The sequence below is a fragment of the Macaca fascicularis genome, chromosome 3, assembly GCF_037993035.2.
Source record: "Macaca fascicularis isolate 582-1 chromosome 3, T2T-MFA8v1.1".
Classification (NCBI taxonomy): domain Eukaryota; kingdom Metazoa; phylum Chordata; class Mammalia; order Primates; family Cercopithecidae; genus Macaca; species Macaca fascicularis.
The window spans coordinates 28,835,265-28,858,506 of record NC_088377.1 but is presented as its reverse complement, the minus strand read 5'-3'; the positions used below and the strand labels follow the sequence as shown (position 1 = coordinate 28,858,506).

Below are 23,242 nucleotides of genomic sequence, written 5' to 3'. Positions count from 1 at the left end.
GTCTCTTGGCACTTACTCTGATTTTACTGTTTGGAGAAAAGAAGGGTATGGATTTGTAGTTTTTCATGGATAATTTCTAAGTTGGGGGGAATCTAAAGTAGTTTCACTGGTTTCAAAGAAAATTTTTCTACATAGTTTTAAAAGGCCTGATAGCAAGCTTATGGCAACTAATCTATATCTGCCTCTTCTTCTCTATTTTGCTTATTATAAAATATCAAACTATGCCCTGATTTCAAGGGATAGAAAGAAAACAAGGATATCTGGGTCTATTAGGGACTCACAAGAAATTCAATCTCAGTTCCATGAGTTGGGATGGTCTAGCCTACATGATTTCCAAACATAGCATTAGAGTTCAGCCATATAGCCCTAATCATCTTCCCCCTTTATTTTATCCCCTGCTCTGTACTATGCACTTTAAAAGGTAACTTTTTTCAGTGTAAAGAAAGAGAAAAAAGAAAAAATTTTTGGTGAATAGGGATTCTTGGGAGATTTTTGCACTCCTGCTTACATTTCTATTTGCCATATACTGTCATTTTAGGGTATGACCACTTAGGATTACAAACTATAGCTCTGATATTTATTCTATACCCCTCAGTAAACTCTGGGCACTCAGTGTATACTTGGTTCCTTAAGAGATAGACTAGGGAAAACTAAATTTTGCATGTTTACTGGTTTCGAATCATGGGAGTTATGTATTCTGTGATATATGTAAGTTTTGAGCTTCATGAAGGATTTTCTCAAGTCCAGTAGAGTTCTTTATTTATCTGTCCATCTATCTATCCTAATAGAGCCTACAATAAATGTTATTTTTTCTTCCCTGATTGGATATAGAACCAGAATATTCCTGAAAGATCACAGTAGATCAGCATCTCCACTAGGGGGAGCATATTCCTTCTTTGTGTCCATGGCACTATTCAGTTTCACAGTGATTCATTTCCAGGTAGCTGGTCTTTCATTTTTAAAATGAGCAAGATATAATATTTTTATAATTCACATGTATTAAATAAATTATTTAAAATGTTAGAAGGTATAGCTTTCTAATCATTTGCTTAAAATATAGTAACCAAATCTTGTAAATGAGAAGGTTCCCTAGTAACTGTTCAGTTCAGGGTTTCCCAAACTTACCCATACATGAAATCACTGTTGTCCTTGGTAATGATACATTTTGTCACAGACACTACCTTCATCTACTCTTCCACACCTGTCCTGGCTGGCTAACCTCTAATTTTACTGGAGAATAAGCCTCCATTTTTTTATGAAAGGTGACATCTTCTTTAACCATTCTTTATACCAAACATGGTTTTATTCACGGGTGTATGACCTGGCCCTGGTCAACAGAATCTGAAGGGAAGACTTACAGAAACTTCTAGAAAACTTTTTTATATTTAATGAAAGAACAGCTCATAGTAGATTACTACCCTTCATTGTTGAACATTATTAAGTCTACATAATTTGCTGAAACTGCCACATCTACATTGAGACCATGAGTCAGGCCATGGTTGATAAGCCAAAGATAGTGTAGTAGAAGAAGGAAAGTACCCAAAGCCCTGACTATGTCATTGTCATTGTTATTGTACTACTGAATTAACCTCCTTTAAAACCTCTAGATTTCTTGTGATGTCAGATAAACACTTTTTTCTTTTTGAGACGGAGTCTCTCTGTGGCCAGGATGGAGTGCAGTGGCATGATCTCGGTTCACTACAACCTCTGCCTCCCGGGTTCAAGTGATTCTGCTGCCTCAGCCTCCCAAGTAGCTGGGACTACAGGCGCCCACCACCTTGCCCAGCTAATTTTTTTGTAGTTTTAATAGAGATGGGGTTTCACCATGTTAGCCAGGATGGTCTCAATCTCCTGACCTCGTGATCCGCCCGCCTTGGCCTCCCAAAGTGCTGGGATTACAGGCGTGAGCCACCATGCCTGGCCAATAAACACTTATTTTTAAGGCACTTTTAGTCATGCATTCTGTTAATGGAAAATTTGAAAATTCTAACAAGCATACAACTGTCAGCCCCTATTCCATATTTATGTGAACAGAAGGTAATTACTCTATTTTTGAACCTGATATTGGCCAATATTTTCATTCTAGCAGTGAGGACACTGACGCTTAGAGTAATGTAGGTAACTTTGCCTAGGGTTATACAGCTTATCAGTGTCAGAGATAGAAAAGAAACCTAGAGAATCTGTTTCCCTAATGTGTTTTTATATATTTCCCATCCCCAGATACTCAACAACACTTTTATCCACTCTATTCTGAACTATTTGTCAGCAGGAAAGAGGCTACAGCACATTTACCCTAAAGGCATGTCCAGGTATTTTATTCTGTTGCATAGTTAGCAGAACTTTATATACAAATAGATGAAAAAAATAGCTGATTGGATATTTTTGGGGAGAAGGGAAAGATATCTATTCTTAAAATACTTTGAAAAGATAGAGTATTGCCTTTTTTCCTCCTCCTCTTCTTCCTTCTTCTTTTCCTCCTACTCCTTTTTCTTTTTTACATTATGTCTTGCTAATCAACCTCACTTTCCAAGATAGTCAAATGGACAGGATTGAATTGGTTAAAATGAAGTGAGAGTGAACAATATTAATTATTCTCTCTCTCTCCAATCCCCCATCTTCATTTTATCTTTGGCTGCAGACTAGAAAACTTAAATTCTGATTAAATCTGTTTTATTTCTATGTAATTTCACAGGTTTAATTTGAGTGAAACACTTGCTTTCATTTTATGTGAGTTATGGAGTAAAAGAGGTAAGGTATTTTGGGCAAAGAAAATACAAATCTGGAATTTTGCTTCACTGAGTTGAAAGTAACTGGATTAGTTCATCCTCAGGCATAAAACATTTTTCTTTGAAAGGTGTGTTCTCTTAGTTGTGAATTATGCATTACATTTAATAATTTATACTTTGCAAGGATAGGAGTTGCATATCCTATATCCACATAAAGTTGTAGCCTTTAAAGTTTATTTTCTTATTTAGTGGAAATGTTGAGATGAGAGAGAGAGAGGAGAAATTAAAAAAGTCATAATAATCATTTGTGATTCACCTCATAAGAAAGTTGAAGCTGTTTAGTTGTTTAGTAATGAGTGAGAATTCTTCCTTTAGGTTAAAAAAAAGACTGTTTTCATTTCAAAGTACTAGTACTAGTAAAATAACAGTCTTTTGCTAAGGCAGATAAATCCTACTATTGTACAGAAAGCTTGAGTGTAATAGAGCAAAATATTACTTATCTCATATTTTCCTTAATGATACTGGTAACCTTTAGGGTTGCTGAGTAAATAGAAGTCTTTCCTTTCCTAACTTTGTGGCTTATCTGTGCTCAAAGGGCAAAAGAAACTGCATGTTGCCACAAAGGACAAACAGTTATTTATTAGAAGAATCAAATGCTAAATGTTCTGAGTGAAAGCACTTTCCACAAAGCAGAATGATTGAAAGTATTCCCCAAATAGACCAAACCATTTGCTTACCCTAAAGAGTAGCTACACACACACACACACACACACACACACACACAGCACAATCATACAAGTTAGTAAGTGGCAGAGGTTGCTATTAAATACTGTGAAAGTAAGAGAAAATAGTTCAATGACTAACTCTAGTATTCTGAGTGCTAGAATTTGATCTTATACACACACACGGTATGAGTTTAATTAAAATCTATAGCAAAAATGTAAATAGGTATTTTAAAAGATTTATATATATACAGTTGATGTGGGTGTTGTTAGGTGAGACCTAGGTTATTTCTGTTTTCTGATTTTATCAATTGGATTTTTAAATTAAAATAATTTTTTTTTTTTTTTTTTTTTTTTTTTTTTTGAGACGGAGTCTTGCTCTGTCGCCCAGGCTGGAGTGCAGTGGCCAGATCTCAGCTCACTGCAAGCTCCGCCTCCCGGGTTTACGCCATTCTCCTGCCTCAGCCTCCCGAGAAATTAAAATAATTTATAAAGTGAATAATGAGTCTGCTACTTTTTCCTATGAGTGGAATACATCTATTTGTAGGTGATTATTTAAGGTCAAGTAATCTTGAATGTTTCATCGTTACTCTCTCTCCTGCTCCTCAATTCCTTTTTCTATCCTCTTCTAGGTCTCCCAAAATAACAACATGTAATTTATCTAACAGACATTTTCATGAAATTCCTTTGCATTGCACTTTTCAAAAACTCACTTCTGATTTAATAGCAGCTCAGCTACCACCAGAGGGAAGTATCTCTACACTGATGAAGTACATTGTTTGACAGTCATTATAAAATATTTGTCAAGATTTGGGCACGGTATTGGCCTCCTAGGTAGGTATAAAGGTGGGGAAAGAAACAATCCCTAAGCTCAAATAATTTACAGTTTCAAATGTGGTGATTTTGTCACCTAGAGAAATAAAAGATGACTTACTAAATATCAAAGAAAAAGTTGGGATTTTGGTAGCCCACCAGGCCTGTATATAAAAGTCTATATTCATCAAAATTTCCCAACCTAATGTAAGTGAAGTTATCCAACATGTTGTAGACATGTAAACATAAAGGGTTCAATTAGCAAAACTATTCTGATAAACTCTGCAATGGACACTGTGCTTTCTGTATGGATTTCACTAGGCAGAGCCCAATTCAAGAGAGGCAGACACCTAGAATACCTCTCCTTAAAGGAGGTTAAAGCCTTTTGGAAATAAATCTGAATTGATGCTTTACTGCAGCTCTGCAAACTCAGTCCTCCACAAAACCAGAAATGAGGAATTTGTTTCATTCACCTCCAAGTAGACAAATAGCTTAAAGTGAACCAACAAAAAATAAAACTTGCCTGTGTAGTGTAACACTCACCAAATAAAGACCAAGTACACATTTTTATTAGCATTTTGAAAAAGTTAAAATAATTAACCTTTCCTGCATGTCTGTGTTTCTCCTTTTAGTTCTGAAATTGGACCAATGAAAGAGGCTATAAGAGATTATCCACTCTGGAAAAAGAGGGAAGGGACTATGTACTGTAGGTAGGAATGAAGACAGCAGATGGGCGTAGGGGCAGCTACTGGGATTAACATGTCAGAAATATGCAATGGAGTAAAGAATGTTATAGATAGGTAAGCAAAGAAAGAAAAGAAAGAAAGAAAGAAAGAAAGAAAGAAAGAAAGAAAGAAAGAAAGAAAGAAAGAAAGAAAGAAAGAGGAAGGGGAGGGAGGCAGGGAGGGAAGGAGGCAGGGAGGGAAGGAGGCAGGGAGGGAAGGAGGCAGGGAGGGAAGGAGGCAGGGAGGGAAGGAGGCAGGGAGGGAAGGAGGGATGGAGGGAAGTAGTTTCATAGAAACTACTTCACTGATGAAGTACATTATTTCAGACTCATTATAAAATATTTATCAAGGTTTGGGCATGGTACTGGCCCCCTTGGTAGCTTTAAAGGAGGGGAAAGAAACAATTCCTAAACTCAAATAATTTACACTTTAAATATAGTGATTTTTCTATCTAGAGAAATAAAAGATTATTTCCTAAATATCAAAGAAAAATCCTGAGATTTTCATAGCCTATCAGGACTATACATAAAAGTCTATATTCATCAAGTTTTGTTCCAATAGGAGATGGGAAGGCCCTGAGGTTTCTTCTCACCATTAAATAACCTTCATTTGACCTTCTGCCATTGTTTTTCTAGCATAATCTCTTTTACCTTTGATTTGACTTTCCTACCTCTTTTTGGTCACTAAAACTAAGGATTCTGTTCCTGATGTCAGAACTTTTGTGATGATCATATACCACTTATTTTGTCCTTAGGATCTTCAATTCAATTGTTCCTTATCTGAGATGTGAGACTAAACTTTCTATAAAATCAGGCTCACTGTGTTTCTCCAATGTCCTGCCAGTCCCCTATGGCATGAGTTCATTGTCACACTCATAGGTTTATATTTAGCACATTCATGATGTCTCAGCATCTTATTAGTGGCCATCAATGCCAACTCTATGATATCCTCGACATGCTACATTATTATCCGAAATGGCTTTCCTTGACTTCTCCACTCAAGTAGTCCCTATCTATGCTTTTCAGACACTGTCCCACATTTTTCACAAAATTTCCATGACCCACCCTTTCAAGTCAAGGGATTCTTTCACACAATAACATGCCTGTGCTTTTGGAGAACTATTTAAGAATTCTCAAGTTAGTTTATTTCTTGTAATAAAGAGTTAAAGCCATGATAACTGTATAATTATTTTTATAGCCATAGGATGAAGATTAAATGAAAAGATACTAATCTCTAACATAATATTCATAGGATGAAGATTAAATGAAAAGATGCTAACCTCTAACATAATATTGATTATGTTAATAACAGCTGTTAAATAATTTTTCATTCATTTGCTAGGACTTTATATAATACATATGCTGTGGTGGGCATTAGTTAGGTTCTGAAAATACAGGTATCAAAGACAAATTCTCCGCCCTAAGAGAGCTCCTAGTCTAGTAAGGAGATAGACAAATCAGCAATTATGTGATAGTGTGAGAATTGTACTTTAAATGTACATACATGGTGCTAAATGAGCAGAGGGAAGAAGCACCCAACCCGGACTAGAGTGACAGTTAAGTGTCCCTGAAAGGTGACATGGACTAGTTCTTAATGGGTTGTAAGGATGGAACATAAGAATGGAGGCAAAAATAAGGAGAAAAATGAGAGTGCCAGCGTATTAATCAATTTGCACACTGCTATAAAGAAATACCTGAAACTGGGTAGTTTGTAAAAGAAAGAGGTTTAATTGACTTACAGTTCCACATGGCTGGGGAGGCCTCAGAAACTTACAATCAGGGTAGAAGGCTAAGGGGAAGCAAGGATCTTCTCCACATGGTAGAAGAGAAGAGAGTGTGAAGGGGGAAGAAGCCCTTATGAAACCATCAGATCTCACAAGACACATTCACTGTCATGAGAACAGCATGTGGGAAACTGACTTCATGATCCAATCACCTCACACCAGGTCCCTCTCTCAACATGTGGGGATTACAATTGGAGATGAGATTTGAGTGGGGACACAGAGCCAAACCATATCATTCTGCTTCAGGCCCCTCCCAAATCTCATCTCCTCACATTTCAGAACACAATCATGCCTTCCCAACAGTCCCTCAAAGTTTTAACTCATTTCAGCATTAACTAAAAAGTCCAATGCCCAAAGTCTCATCTGAGACAAGACACGGCCCTTCTGCCTATAAGTATGTAAAATCAAAAACAAATTGGTTACTTCCAAGATACAAAGGGGTTAAAGCACTGGATAAATGCTACCATTCCAAATGGAAAAAAAGTTGGACACAACAAAGGGGCTACAGGCCCCATTCAAATCCGAAATCCAGCAGGGCAGTCATTAAATCTTAAAGCTCCAAAATAATCTCCTTTGACTCCATGTCTCACATCCAGGGCATGCTAATGCAAGGGTAGGACTCCAATGGTCTTGGGCAGCTCCACCCCAGGGGCTTTGAAGGGTATAGCTCCCCAACTCCCACAGGCTGCTTTCACAGCTGGCACTGAGTGTCTTCAGTTTTTCCAAGCACACAGTGCAGCTGTCAGTGGATCTACCATTCTGTGGTCTGGACGATGGTGGTTGTCTTCTCCAGAGTCAGCCCAGTGGGGACTCTGTGTGGGGGCTCTAGTCACACATTTTCCTTCTGCACTGCTCTAGCAGAAGTTCTCCAGGAGGGTTCTGCCCCTGCAGCAGACTTCTGCCTAGATATCCAGATGTTTCCATACATCCTCTGAAACCTAGGTGGGGGTTCCCAAACTTCAATTCTTGACTGCTGTGTACCTGCTGGCCCATGTGGAAGTCACCAAAGTGTGGAGCTTGCACCCTCTTAAGCAATGGTCTGTGCTATACATTGGCCCCTTTTAGCCATGGCTGGAGCTGGAGTGGCTGGGACGCAGTGCACCAAGCCCCAAGTCTGTACATAGCAGTGGGGTCCTGGGCCCAACCCACAAACCATTTTTTCCTCCTCGGCCTCCAGGCCTGTGATGGGAGGTCTTGCTATGAAGAACTCTGACATGCCATGGAGACATGTTCCCCATTGTCTTGGTGAATAACATTTGACTCCTCATTACTTATGCAAATTTCTGCAGCTGGCTTCAATTTCTTCCCAGGAAATGGGTTTTTCTTTCTGTCACATAGTTAGCCTGCAAATTTTCCAAACTTTTATACTCTGTCACCTCTTGAAAGCTTTGCTGTTTAGAAATTTCTCCTGCCAGATACCCTAAATCATCTCTCTCAGGTTCAAAATTCCACAGATATCTAAGGCAGGGGCAAAATGCTGCCAATCTGTTTGTTGAAGGATAGTAAGAACAGCTTTTGGTCCATTTCCCAATAAATTCCTGATCTCCATCTGAGATCACCTCAACCTGGACTTCATCATCCATATCACTCTTAGCAGTTTGGTCAAATTCATTTAACAAATCTCTGGGAAGACTCCTTCCTGTCTTCTTCTGAGTTCTCCAAACTATTCCAACCTCTGCCTGTTACCCAGTTCCAATGTCACTTCCACATTTTTGGTTATCTTTATAGCAGTGCCCCATTCCTGGTACCAGTTAGCCTTTTTTTCACACTGCTATAAAGATACTACTCAAAACTGGGTAATTTATAAAGGAAAGAAATTTAATTGACTCCCAGTTCTGCATGACTGGGGAGGCTTCAGGAAACTTAAAATCATGGCAGAAGGTGGAGAAGCAGCAAGTACTTTCTTCACAAGGTGGCAGGAAAGAGAGAGAGTGGGGGAAACTGCCACTTATAAAACCATCAGATCTCATGAGAACTCATCCACTATCATGAGAACAGCATGGGAGAAACTGCCCCCATTCCAATCACCTCCCACCAGGTCCTTCCTCCCTCAACACAAGGGGGTTACAACTTGAGATGAGATTTGAGTGGGGACACAGAGCCTTACCAGCCAGTAATGAAAACATAGATAAAAGAGAGAAAACAGGATAGTTTTGAGGATGTACAGATGATGTGGCAGGACTGAAGCAGAAGGCTGTGTCGAGTGGGGGAGGAGAAACAGAAGGCCAGAGTGTGTTTTGATGAGAGAGCTGTGCAGTACACCTGCATTTAGGATGATAGAACTAGAAAAGGTCTTTAGGTATTTAAAAGACTGAGATATGAAGATGGAGAGACGTTTGTTCTCTAAAAATCTAGTAACTACAAGCAGGATCAATGGGTGAAAATAAAAGAAAGAAACAATTTGGTGACAATAACAAAGCATGTTCTAGTACCTACAGTTATAAAGCAATAAACAAAATATAGTAATAATCATGACTATTCAATAGGCTGTTTGTAGGATGTCCACAGCAATATTGAAAAAAGATGACTAATTTTTGTTAGTTACATTAAATGAGAAAATTAAATTTAAGCAGTAGGAATCTCTTTCTTTTGTTGGACTAGAATGAATTTCCTTTAGTCTGTGAGCATTCCAGCCCAAAGCAGTCAAGCAAAGGCTGGACTACATCAGAAAAGAAAAAAATTTTTCTTGCAGTATCACACAAACTGTATATACAACCTGCCATGTAATGCCTAATAACGTTAGTAAAAATCTCTTGACTCTGTCGTATTTCCCCAACAATATTTTAAATTCCTCATAGCAGAGATTTGATACCTTCATCATCACAGGTTACTCATGCCTAATTTATTATTAATGACTGTTCTATATTAGTCACTTAACCCAGAGGTGCCCTTTGTAAGTAGGCAATTAAAAACCAAATAGCCTATCAAAACAGAGAGAGAGAAAACCAGTTCTAAATACACCAATACAAATTAGAATGTCTTAATGATGGTGGTTGAGTGAGCTCTTTAATAAAAGCCTTTCTCTTAATATCTGTATTCTCAGAACCTAGCTAAATGTCTGTTTCTAAGTAAGCCCTACATGTGTGTTAAATAAATAAGCGAGCAAATGAATGGATGACTACCCAAATATTTATTTAACTCTGTGTTGACAGGATAAAAATATTGGCTTCAGTTTTCCAGTATCTCTTTAATATATGTTTTGCCTATTTTTTAAAGTACTCTTTTTAGTGATTCTACTCTCCCCTTGTGCAAAGCACAGAGCAATATTTTATATTTTTTGTCTTTATCTTTATTCCACTATAAGAGGATTTTAACTTAGCAATTCATGTTGTATTTCAAAGGATGCTATATCTCTCATAGAATTTTAGGGATATTAACCCTGAATAAAGATTATTTTTGGAAGATAAGGAAAATTCTGCTTTCTGAAGATTACAGCAAGTACAAGGTAACTTAGTTTCTATCACATCACATTTGAAGAACTGATTTTAAAAGTCTCCAATGAAACAAACCACAACAATGTGTCATTTTTCTAGAGGAGGTAAAGAAAAAGTAAATAATGATCATTTTCATTCTAACCAAACAGGTGTTTAAACCTTCATGTGTAGCATTCTCTCTCTCTCTCTCTCTCTCTCTCTCTCTCTCTCTCTCTCTCTCTCTCTCTCTCCCCCCCGTCTCTCTTTCTCTCTCTCTCTCCCCCCTGTCTCTCTTTCTCGCTCTCTCTGTCTCTCTCTCTCTCACACACACACACACACAAACACTTACTTATGATATTTTTGATGCATCTATGAACCATATAAACTGTACGGAGATACTGTAGACTCTCTACCTCATTTCCAACTTGCCTCCAGTTTTTGCTAAACAACAAGGTCATTATGAAAAAAATAGCACATTGCTACTAAATTCTAACAGTGATTACAATCTAAATGATAGATAAGTCCCTTATAGACTTCTGGATAGACCAGTACACCTTTAAATCCAGTGACTGCTTCTTATAAAGGTTATTTCTCCATTCGTTTAATTCATTCCAGTCGATTTTCTGAGTATTTTTCTATACGCTAGTATTTTTCAACTAGCATTGTTAATTCATAGAAGAATAACACATGCATCACCATTAAAAAGGAAAAAAAATAAGAGAATAAAAAGATGGTAAACTTAGGTACTGTTTACCCTAGTCTGAGTATAGATTCTCCCATCAGTTTTCCCATAAAGTTAGCGAGCACTTTAACCTACCCAAGGTTAAAAATCAGAGTGGAGAACAAGGAAAACTAAAGGTGCAAGCATAGGGCTTGCGTGGACAAAGGTCTACGGCAATTTGGCAAATGAACACAATAAGGCACCCGGAGGGACAGTAGTCACTGAGAAACATACATCAAATACTGCTTGAACAGTTCCTGAATATGTGACTCTTTAACCTTAACTTTCACTGCTTCACTCTCTGTCTTGAGTGCTTTTTAAATATAAAAATTAGTAGTAGAGGACAGCATGAATGTTTTAGACAGAAAGTAAATGGCAGCATGACATTGGAAAAATAACTTAGCCTCTCTGAACCATACATTAATAATTCATGACAGGCTGACAATCTGAAACTCCACAAACCCCTAGTGAGGAATGCATTAGGTGACATACACTAGTACATGGTAGTAATGGTACACAGAAGAACAAACTGACAAGTTTGTGGTGATATTCTGATTAGTACTGAGAATGTAGTTTGCTAAGTGAATTGCCATACCAGGAACACCATCAGTCCATATATACTTGCCATTTTTCTTTTTTTTTTTTTTTGAGACGGAGTCTGGCTCTGTCGCCCAGGCTGGAGTGCAGCGGCCGGATCTCCGCTCACTGCAAGCTCCGCCTCCCGGGTTTACGCCATTCTCCTGCCTCAGCCTCCCGAGTAGCTGGGACTACAGGCGCCCGCCACCTCGCCCAGCTAGTTTTTTGTATTTTTTAGTAGAGACGGGGTTTCACCATGTTAGCCAGGATGGTCTCGATCTCCTGACCTCGTGATCCACCCGTCTCGGCCTCCCAAAGTGCTGGGATTACAGGCGTGAGCCAACGCGTCCGGCCTTTGCCATTTTTCTTTATAAAAATAGGGCTAAAGTATCTTAACCTTTTCAAAAATAATGTAATTTTTAGGGAGCAAAATGTAAAATATCTGAATTTTTTTAGTGTTGTTATGATGCCTTATGATTTATCTAATTGAAGACATAAACCTTAAATATCAATGGACAATGTAGACAAGAAAATTGTAATAATTTCTATTAGACTGTCAGCTGCATAAAAGCACAAAAAATATGTACTTTTAAGGGCCTGGCATATAATAAATAATACATGAATAAAAGTAAAATTAATTAATATTCAGGTTTTATAGGCAGCTGTGTCTTGAAAAGCTATAGGGTGGTTGTTGTCGTCTGCTATGGAGCTTCTCTACTGTGCTTTCATTTCAAATTGTGGGCTTAGAGCTTTCGGCTACCTTCAATTGCAGTGCAACAGCTGCCTAAAAACTAAGACTTACTGACTTTCATGGTAAAGGAGTATGGAAGATGGCCAGCTGTTACTAAGGACTATTGCCATCAGTCTAGCTTACTTAGATGTTTGACTGGCATAAGTCATGCTTCTCCATGCTCATCTTGGCTTTCATCGTTTGTTCTCCTTCCTGTTCCAGGTTTACTGTCATCCTTCCTACTTCTGTAGAAAAAGAGAAGTTTCCTGTTCCATTGCACCTTGAGTCCACCCATCTATGGTGAAAAGCAAACCCCGCCTCCCTAGAAGTTGTTCTATTCTTTGGGTTCTGCTACTCCAACATTCTCATTTGGAAGGAGAGCATATGCTGAATCAGTACAACAAAACCCCATTCAAATACATTCCCCAGCACCTACTAGCTGTGTGATTTGAGGCAAGTTAGTTTTTTTCCAAGCCTCGGTGTCATTATTTATTTAAGTTGGAATAATTGTTTCTCCCTCACAGTCATTTGGTGAGGAATGAAGAAGAAAATACATTTTACGGCCGGGCGCTGCAGCTCACACCTGTAATTCCAGCACTTTGGGAAGCCAAGGCGGGTGGATCACGAGGTCAGGAGATCGAGACCATCCTGGCTAACACGGTGAAACCCTGTCTCTACTAAAAATATAAAACATTAGCTGGGCGTGGTGGCGGCGCCTGTAGTCCCAGCTACTGGGGAGGCTGAGGCAGGAGAATGGCGGGAACCCGGGAGGCGGAGCTTGCAGTGAGCTGAGATCCGGCCACTGCACTCCAGCCTGGGCGACAGAGCGAAACTCTGTCTAAAAAAAAAAAAAAATTACTTAAGTCGCCAAAGGCTTGGCCTGAAATAGAGACTCAACCAGTGAGTTTCTTTTTTGCCAGCTTGTCATAGGATCTGCGTTTTCCCCAAGGCTCTGTAATATTGTCTTTCTTTCTGTGCTTTTTAAATGTGAATTATTGTGAAGACTTTGCTCCCTTCCCTTCTTCAGATACCCCTGTTCTTGATCAATCTTTAACTTTTTTTTTTTCTTGGAATTCTCTCCCTTTGTCTTTTTCATTTTTAACTTAATTTTATAAATTTACATTTTTCTTTCTTTTATAATTTTTTTTAACTTTCCTGTTGGCTTGTATCTCTACTCAAGAAGCCTACTGGTAGTTTGTAGCTTAGAAAACTTTAGGTTCAGAGAGATGTTGGCAAGATTGTCAAACTCTCCTTCATGATACAATAGCAACAACAACACACAGATCAATTTTCTTTGTGAGAAATACAAAAGGTAATTGTCGAGAAAATAGATCTTACAATAGAAATAAGAAAATAGTTCTTACAAAAATTTCCATATATTACAGATTCAAACATTCATAGTGTGGAATTACATCATTACATTATTAATGTAAGATTCATTAGTTTATTGAGCACCAACTTTAAGCAATGTTACACCCTCTGGGTACAAAAGTGAACAAGTATCTTCTCTCTTTGTATTTATAGTATAAATGAAGCAGCGTGATACAATATTATTTTATTAAATGAAGAGCAAGCTTTTTCCAAATGTTTGTAGCAAATCAAACACTATATCTGCATCTGCATACATTTAACCTCAGCCCTCTCCATGTGTCTCTGCAAGATGTTATTGTCAAGAGAAACATATTAACATAAGATCTATTTTCAAAAGTTATTATTATTTGCTACTAAAATGAAAGTTTATGCTATGCCACTTTGCTTAATCCTCAAAAAATGTTGAAAAATTTAAATATTCCTCTTTTCCTATGTATAGTGATGCTATTTTACAAATATTAGCAAAAAGATCCCTAATTTTCTGTCAGTAGAAAATTTTTGAGCTGTACTCACTCAAATTGTAAAACTCTTGAGTTCTTATATTCATTCTTCAGATTGCTTGATAGAAAGATCTCATCTATCTAGAAAAATGTAAAAGGTTGAATGAGTATACTAAATTTAAGATTTTAACTTTTGTTGAAAAATTTATGCAAAGCAATCTTTATGCTCTGCTTAGAATTGGGGGAATTTTCTCCATAGTAATGGGGCTCAGACATTTAAGTATTTTGGGTATATTACATTTATTCTCTAGTTGTTTCACAGTGACAAAATGGTGTTTTTGGCAAGTAGTTAGTTAAACTATGTTATAAAATTTTAAACCAGCTGAAGAGAGACAGTCTCCTACCATTTGCTGAAGGTCAAAAGCAAGAACTTTGAAATCCGCTGAGAGTTTGTCTTGCAAGTTAGGATTATATGTAACTCCGGATGTTATTTTAAATGTCCCTCTGACTTCATGACTTTGTCCAAGTGCTGCACCTAGATAAATTAATAAGGAAAAAAACACTAAGATTTTGGATTATGAGTAGGAAAAATATGCACATTCTGTTAAGACACAGAAGTAAAGCTCTTGCTTGATGTGTTAGCTCTGTAGTTCTTGCTTTTTCTTTGTAGTCTCATGTTTCAAAATCAGCTGCTTTCTGTCCCCAGCTGTCTGATTGTTTTAAAAGATTGGAAACTAAAGTTTTTTCCATTCTTTCAATATTTTTTTTCTTTTCTTTGAAGTCTAACCCACACTCCAAGCTTCCAAGTTTTCATTATTATTGTTATTGAGATTCCTGTTGGAAGATACACGGACTGATGAACTCCCACCAATTATGGGAAGTGACTCAGGGAAACATGGTGAGAAGTGAACCATTAAAAGTTTTGTAGTTGCTTTCAGATACTTCTTGAACACCTAGCATCCAGGGACACCACTGGGTTTTGACATATGAATTGCTGTGAAGATTTCAGTATTTTGGTTACTTTGAAACATGACTTTGAAGCTACTTCTTTCATTCTAATAATTATAAAAATGTCATGCATGACCTTGTGCCATTAGCTGGTGACTGTCCTTGTTGAAGACGTTATTTAGAATGTGTAGAAAATAGATAACCTCACTAGGAAAAAAAATGTAAAACAGAAGGTTAACAAATTAAATATAAACATGGATAATAAAATGTGTCATTAAGTCCTGCATAATTCCTTTATCAGCATATTTTCATGGACACTGATTTATGTTTAAAATGAATTGCTTCAACTGAAACTCACATAGTGATGAACTCATTAGTAAATATAATAATAATGACATATAATTCTCACAATAATTTGGTGTGACAAGACATTATTTCTTCTTTTCTGGGATAGGGTAATTGGTGTTTAGAATGATTAAGAAAATTTCTCAAGGTAGTAAATGTCTGAAGCAACAGATCTGGAATTTGGTCATCGAAATGATTGACTCCACAACCCAAGATCTCTATGTAATACATTCACACCAAACTATCCCATTAAGAGGATAATTAGAAATAATAATTCAAGCAGTATGTGTGCATATAGTCTAAATAACGTTAACTGCATTATTGATGTAACGTATTATTTATACTATTTCATTTGTATTTTAAAGACTCTAAATTAGATTGAAGTTTGCATGTTTAAATGCAGAATACAAGGAAGGACCGAGGAACTACAACCGATTAAAGGAGACTAAGGAAGCGTAATAACTAAATCTTACATAGGAATCTGCACTGGATCTTAACCTGGTAAAGGGTATTAGTGGAAAAACTGGTGAAATTTGAATAAAGTATGTGGTTCAGTTAACAATATTGTAGAAATGTTAATTTCTTGACTGTGGTAATTGTACTATGGATAAACAAAATATTAACATCCAAGGCAGCTGGGTTATATGAAAATTCTGTGCAATTTTTTCAACTTTTAAAAGTCTAAAGTGATGTCAAAAAAAGTATAAAAAATGTTAAAAGTAGTATGTGCTTTGAAAGCCCTAAAGACATCTGCAAAAAGGCTCCTGAAACTGATAAATGACTTCAGCAAAGTGTCAGGATACAGAATAAATGTACAATGTCAGTTGTATTTCTAAACACCAATTACATTCAAGCTGAGAACCAAATCAAGAATTTAATCCCATTTTCGATAGTCATACAAAAGATAAAATACTTATGAATATCTCTCACCAAGGGTGTAAAAGAGACCTGCAAGGAGAACTACGAAACACTGCTATAAAAATCAGATAACACAAACAAATGGAAATACTTCCATGCCAATGGACTGGAAGAATCAATGTTGTTAAAATGGCCATACTGCCCAAAGCAACCTACAGATTCAATGCTATTCCTATTAAACTATCAAACTCATTTTTCATAGAATCATAACAAATGATTCTAAAATTCATATGGAACTATGAAAGAGCCAGAATAGTCAAAGCAATCCTAGGCAAAAAACACAAAGTCAGAGGCATCACATTACACAACTTCATGCTATACGATAAGGCTATAGTAACTAAAACAGCATGGCAGTGGTACAAATACAGACACATAGTCTGCATCACATTACACAACTTCATGCTATACGATAAGGCTATAGTAACTAAAACAGCATGGTAGTGGTACAAATACAGACACATAGTCCAATAGAGCAGAATAGAGAACCCACAGTAAAGTGAAGCTACACACCTACAGTCATCTAATCTTTGACAAAGTTGACAAAAATAAACAATGAGGAAATAGTTAATAAACAGTGCTGGCATATCTGGCTGGCTATATGCAGAAGAATCAAACTGGACCCCTACCTTTCACCATATATAAAAATTAACTCCAGATAAATTAAAGATTTAAATTAAGACCTCAAACTCTAACAATCCTAGAGGAAAAAAAAGTAAAACATAATTCTGGAAATTATCCCTGGCAGACAGTTTAGGACTAAATCCTCAAAAGCAGTTGCAACGAAACCAAAAATTGGCAAGTGGGACCTAATTAAACTAAAGATCTTCTGCACAGCAAAATAAACTATCAGGAAAGTAAATATACAACCTATGGAATGGGAGGAAATACTTGCAAACTATGCATCTGAAAAAGGTCTAATATCCAGAATCTATAAGGAACTTAAATAATTGAACAAACAAAAAACAAACCCATTAAAAAGTGGGCAAAAAACATGAACAAGCACTTCTCAAAAAAGACATACGAGTGGCCAACAGATATTTTTTAAAATACTCATCAGCACTAATCACCAGAGAAGTGTAAATCAAAACCACAATGAGATACCATGTCATACTGGTCACCAATGGCTATTACCAAAGAGTTAAAAAACAAGAGATGTTGGCAAGGCTTTCAGAGAAACAGGAACACTTACACACTGTTGATAGAAATGTAAAGTAGTTCAGTCACTGTGCAAAGCAGTTTGGCTATTTCTTAAACAACTTAAAACAGAAATACCATTTGACCCAGCAATCCCATTACTGGGTATATATCCGAAAGAAAATAAGTCATTCTACCCAAGAGACACATGCACTCACATGTTCATCACAGCACTGTTTACAATAGCAAAGTCATGGACTCAATCTAGGTGCCCATCAACGGTGAATTGGATAAAGAAAATGTGGTACATATACATTGTGGAATAAGATGCAGCCATAAAAAAGAATGAACTCATGTCCTTTACAGCAACATGGATGCAGCTAGAGGCCATTATCCTAAGCAAATTAATGCAGGAACAGAAAAAGCAAATACCACCTGTTCTCAAGCATAAGTGGGAGCTAAACAGCAGGAACTCATGGACATAAAGATGGCAACAATAGACACTGGGGACTACCAGAAGTGGAGAGTGGGAAAGGGGAAAGGGTTGACAAACTAACTTCTGGGTACTATGCTCAGTACCTGGGTGATGGCATCGTTCATTCCCCAAACCTCAACACATGCAATATACCCAGGTAACAAATCTGCACATGTGCCCCCTGAATCTAAAATAATAGTTTAAAAAGGAAAAAATAGTAATATGCGTTATGATCTCTGGTGTGTTGGTAAAGCATTAACTTGCCCTTTTTATATTTAGTTGTTCACTGTTAAATTGTATTATCACCTATACATATTTATTTTCTACTTCCCTTGTAAAATAACTAACCTTCATATGTTTATTGAACATCAGGGATTCCAATGGACTTTCAAATGCTTATAGATCCTTCAAGTTATTCACAGCAATTAAATAAGACCCAAACAGCCATTTTTCTAAAAGTTTAATCAATATGTATTATCTGGTAGTACTTTGTATAATTTTGTAAAATATCCACACTTTTTTTTTCTTTAAAATATAGCCCTTGTGTATGTCTATAGTTTTTAAATAGACCAGGATTATACTAAAATTATTTAATAAAACTATGGCATATGCATTACATTCTAATTTAAACTTATTTGTTTACTAGAATAAAATAGCTAACCCAACAATTGTGAATTTAATAGGTAAAACTAAAATCACTCACATGTGAAAGATACGGTGGCTCACGTCTATAATCCCAGCACTTTGGGAGGCCGAGGTGGGCAGATCCAAAGTCGAGAGACCGAGACCATCCTGGCCAACAAGGTGAAACCCCACCTCTACTAAAAATACAAAAATTAACTGGGTGTGATGGCATGCACCTGTAGTCCCAGCTACTAGCAAGGCTGAGGCAGGAGAATCACTTGAACCTGGGAGGTGGAGGTTGCAGTGAACCACTGCACTCCAGCCTGGTGAAAAAGTGAGACTCCATCTCAAAAAAAAAAAAAAAAAAAGAGAGAGAGAGAGAGAGAGAATTTATATGCCCATATGTATGTATATAGTTTATCATTTTAAAAATGTAAAAAATTGTCTAAGAACAAATAAACTGCTAATACGTAGATTATTGCTATGCATCCAATTTTTTAAAAAATTTACCCTATAAATGAGTAAGTGGTAAGATGGACTACAAATTCTAGAGCTGGATTGTCTAGTTTGGAATCTTACTTCTGCTACCCACTAATGATGTGAACTTAAGCAAGTTACCTCTAGTCTCTGTCTCAGATTCCTCATCTGTAAAACAAGCATACCAATAACCATTCGTATGTTGTAGCTACACAATACATTTGAAGGTCTTTGAAAAGCTGTTGGTACAAAGTTAGCTCTAAATAAGAGTTATCATTTCTTATATTTTTTCTGTTTATCAAAGTTGCTACTCAGACAGTTTGTGACCTTTTTAAGTCTACATTTATATCCAACTTCTTTTATATTAGTAGAATTAAAATGGTTAGACTGAGAAGTGAATGAAGATAGAAATAAATATTTTTGTTAAGTTTGCATGTTTATCTACTTATATATTCAACAACAGATTAATATGTTTGTGATTTAAATTATATCAAAACAAAATCAGGGGCCATGAAATCTACTTGATTATATGTAGAAGCCAAGAAAATCATTTAATATTATTTATTTTAAAAACTACTTAGTCTCATGCTTAAATTCTGGGTTAAGTTTCAAATTACATACCAGTTAATTTTCCTAATATTCTCTGAAGGGAACTACAGAGAAGTATGTGAATGCAACAAAAAAATGTTGTCATGAAGATTACTTTGAAATATTAGATTGAAAGCCCAAAATAATGCATTTAGTTAGCAATGAATAAAATAGACTTACAGAATAACTGAAATTAAAGTGTGTACATTCAGTTGAGAGCACCTTCACGAGCCAGCTCCATGTGACTTACCTCGTTGGGATTCCTTGATTGTCAGCCAGGACACTGCAATTAATCCAGCACAGAGCACTACCAATATGGCAAAGAGAGTTGCAAACATGATTTCATAGGAGCTGAGAGAATGGTGCCTAGAAGACACGCTTCTTTTCGAACCCATTTTTGGTTTTGAAGGCTTGCTAATTTAAGAACTGAAAGAGAATATAAATAACTGTACCAAATGAAGAGTAAAATCTCTCAAATTTTTAAAGATGTGTAAAGCAACAACTACCTGTCTACATGCATACCAGTCAGTGTAAGTGAGCTATGTATGTCTCTTTGACAAAATTATGTCTCCATACATTAAGTATCATTAAAAGGGTGGTTAATCTTTAAGTAGATATAAATGGGTAAAGATGCCTAGAGCTGTAAATGTTAACTACCTGAACAGGCCATTTGCCAAGGTGAATCAAATTAAATTCATGTTGTAAACAAAAAAAGACACTTTATCATTTGGAGACTATTAAGAAAAATGTGAAATTCATGACAGACAAATTAGTCATTAGGCACATGCATTTGATATTCATAGAAAGAGTTCCTAACAGATCAACCTTCTACCCTCTGACTCAGATCATTCTTAAGACATTTCTCTTATATGTTGATATAGACCGTCTAATATATATAAAGCCTAATATATATAAAAAGATATATATAAAAGTACAGATATATATAAAGCCTAACATATATATCCTCTCTCTGTGTACATATATGTATACATATATTCCTTATGGAAACAATCAAAAGTGTTGCAAACTTTGTTATGTCACCCATGTGAAGTTATGCAATGTAAGGCAGTATTACCTAAGGGCAAGTACACTTCAACAAGGCATTATATGGCTACTCTTTATGGCCTTGTGCAGTTATTAATGAATGGGAGTAACTGTCATAAGAGGAATAAAATATATGTTTCTATTCTAAGAAAATAGCCTGGGTGGGGAAGATATTGCTCATTTACCCTGGACTTTATCTCTTTAAATATGCCAATTAGAAGAAGAGAACAGGTTAAGATAATCATAGGTATAGTTGTAGACGTATGCTTTATGGCAAAATTAAAGTTGTTTTCTGATAATTAAATTACAGTGTAGCATTGTGATTATTCACACCACGAATAACGATGAGTTCAGGAATTTTAAAACACAAAAATTAAAACCAAATAAAACCAAATCTATTCTGAAGTAAACCAATGTGCCTTTTATTCTGGTAAATAAAACTGGCAGGAGGTAAGAAAGTTTTAGATTGGAAAACCCTAACACAATCAAATTGTGGCATATTATAATGGGCTTAGATGAGCAGTAGCTGCTTTTCTTCTTTACCTATGAAAGAGGAGAATTGCATGTTGCACTCAGATTCAAGAATTTTTGCTGATAAAAAATAGAATTATGAGTAAACAAATGTATGTCATTGAAAATATTTATATTTTTAGCTAAGTGACTTACTACTTGTTGTTAAATGCTCTGAAATATACATGAAATCAGAGACACCATTTATGGAATTGGGAGAAGTTTCTTTTATCCATATTCTAGGAGACAATTATAATAGGCCAGACCCTCTGACAAAATTGGAGCCTATAAAAAGTGCCTCTTAAATTTGGAAAGTCAAAGTGAAAGCACAATTAGTGTTTTCTTTGTATGGCTAATGCAGAAGCAAACCCTTTTTAGAACATCATATAGAGCTTTAAGTTACATTTCTTTTGCTGTTATAGAAGGAAAGCAGAAGATAGTGAGTTCACGTGTCTGCTTCAAGCATAGCATGGATTAATGGGTAAAATATCAGTTTGAAAGCCCAAAATAATGCATTTAGTTTCAGAAAGAAAACTTTCACTTTTGGATCATAAACTCTCCTCAAATAATGTTTTAAATAATTATATTTAGTATCAAGTAAATGAGTGAAAGAATAGCTTTTTAAAAGAAAGCAATACTTTATGAAGGACAGGGTGAAATTAAACAAACAGATGAATGTGAAAAATCAAATCATATGTCTTGAAATTTTTTGAAAAGTTATTAAAATAAAACAGGACTTGCCCTGTCAGGTAACAAAACTCGTTACAAAGCTGTAATATAAAGAGAGTTGTATCAGTCCCAGCACAGAAAACCATCTCAGTGGAATTAAGTGCCCATAAGTGTGATTTGCATATGGAAACTTCATATATCAAAAACATAGGGCATTAATAATAGGTTAGAAAAGAGTGGCTCTTCAATACATAGTGCAGCATTGATTTCTTCTCCATCTCCACATGAAGAACTTTAGATCTTCATCTCACACCGTGAAGGAACATAAATTCCAGGTGGATTAAGCATATCTAGAAAGCATGGAAAAATTTTAGAAGAAAATATAGAAGAATGTCTTTCTAATGATAAAATATTGAAGGAATTTTTAGAAAAGGATTCAAAAATAAAAGGAAAAATCACGAAGAACATTGATAAATTTAGTCAATAATAACATTGACTTTTCTTAACAACAAACTGTATCTAAAAAGTAAAACCCTAAGCCACAGACTTGTGTTTTTTCCTTTAAAATTGTTTTTCAAACTGCATATGTTTTAGTTCAGCTACAACAGAATTGAACTGAGGCAAAAATTTGGGTATGAGGTACTTACATTTATTTTGAAGGCAGTCCAGGAAAGCTCCATGAGAAGGGCTGGGAAGTGAAAAGATGGAGGGTGATAAAGCCAGTGAAGATTGGGTGTGATCAAGCCGGTTACCACCCTAGGCATCTGGAACATAATTCTGCTTGGGACCTGTGCGAGACAGTGGGAACAAGCGTCAGTGCTATCCCACTTAGGGAGAAGTAGAGTGGAATATTTATTTGCCAGAAAGCCATGCTCATTGGTAGAGGTTAGCTTCTGGGACTTCAAGTCTGGCACTTCGAGTTACTCTGTGTGAGTAGGACATCCAGAGAAGCTGACTTCAGTGTGCAGAGATGAATGAGAGAGCCTGTGAGTGTAGAATCCTTACAATAGCTGATACGGCTTACAAATAAAAAACACGCTTCAGAAATTAAAGAGAATTTCTATTGACTAATGGACAAAAGACAGGTAGCAGGCCATTGACAAAAAGTGAAAAACCAAACAAAAAAGAAAGAAAACAGGAGCACACAAATGTCTACAGGTGATCAATGTTAGTAGTTAAGGAATTCTAATTAAAATAAAAAACAAAATATTACTGACCTTAGACATATTAGCAGAAACTAAAAGCCTTAGCAATACTTAGTAGCGTCATTTGTTGCTTGTCTGAGTGAAGATTCAAATAATCATGTTGAATAGCAATTTGGTTAACATCTAGAAAAACTAAATGCACACATACAATTTGACCCCCAAATTCCCTTTCCAGTTAAATCTGGGACAAGTAGACAATATTCATTATAATACAATTATAATACAGTTTTAAGCCCTATAAAATATAGGGAAAACTTAAATGTTCATCAATAGGAAAATGAAAAA

The 23,242-nt window shown here is 36.2% G+C and overlaps 1 protein-coding gene across 1 annotated transcript in view; it reads right to left on the bottom strand.

The window, feature by feature from the left end:
• TMPRSS15 (transmembrane serine protease 15) overlaps nucleotides 1-20,087 on the bottom strand; it is a 135,118-nt gene extending 115,031 nt beyond the window's left edge. Inside the window, exons 1-3 of the mRNA XM_045389191.3 lie at nucleotides 19,780-20,087; nucleotides 14,425-14,555; nucleotides 14,094-14,161 (exon numbers count right to left, since the gene is read on the bottom strand). Coding sequence (XP_045245126.2) covers nucleotides 14,094-14,161; nucleotides 14,425-14,555; nucleotides 19,780-19,924 — 344 coding nt within the window. The 5' untranslated portion in view covers nucleotides 19,925-20,087. The remainder of the gene's footprint in view (nucleotides 1-14,093; nucleotides 14,162-14,424; nucleotides 14,556-19,779) is intronic.
• Between the last annotated feature and the right edge of the window lie 3,155 nt (nucleotides 20,088-23,242).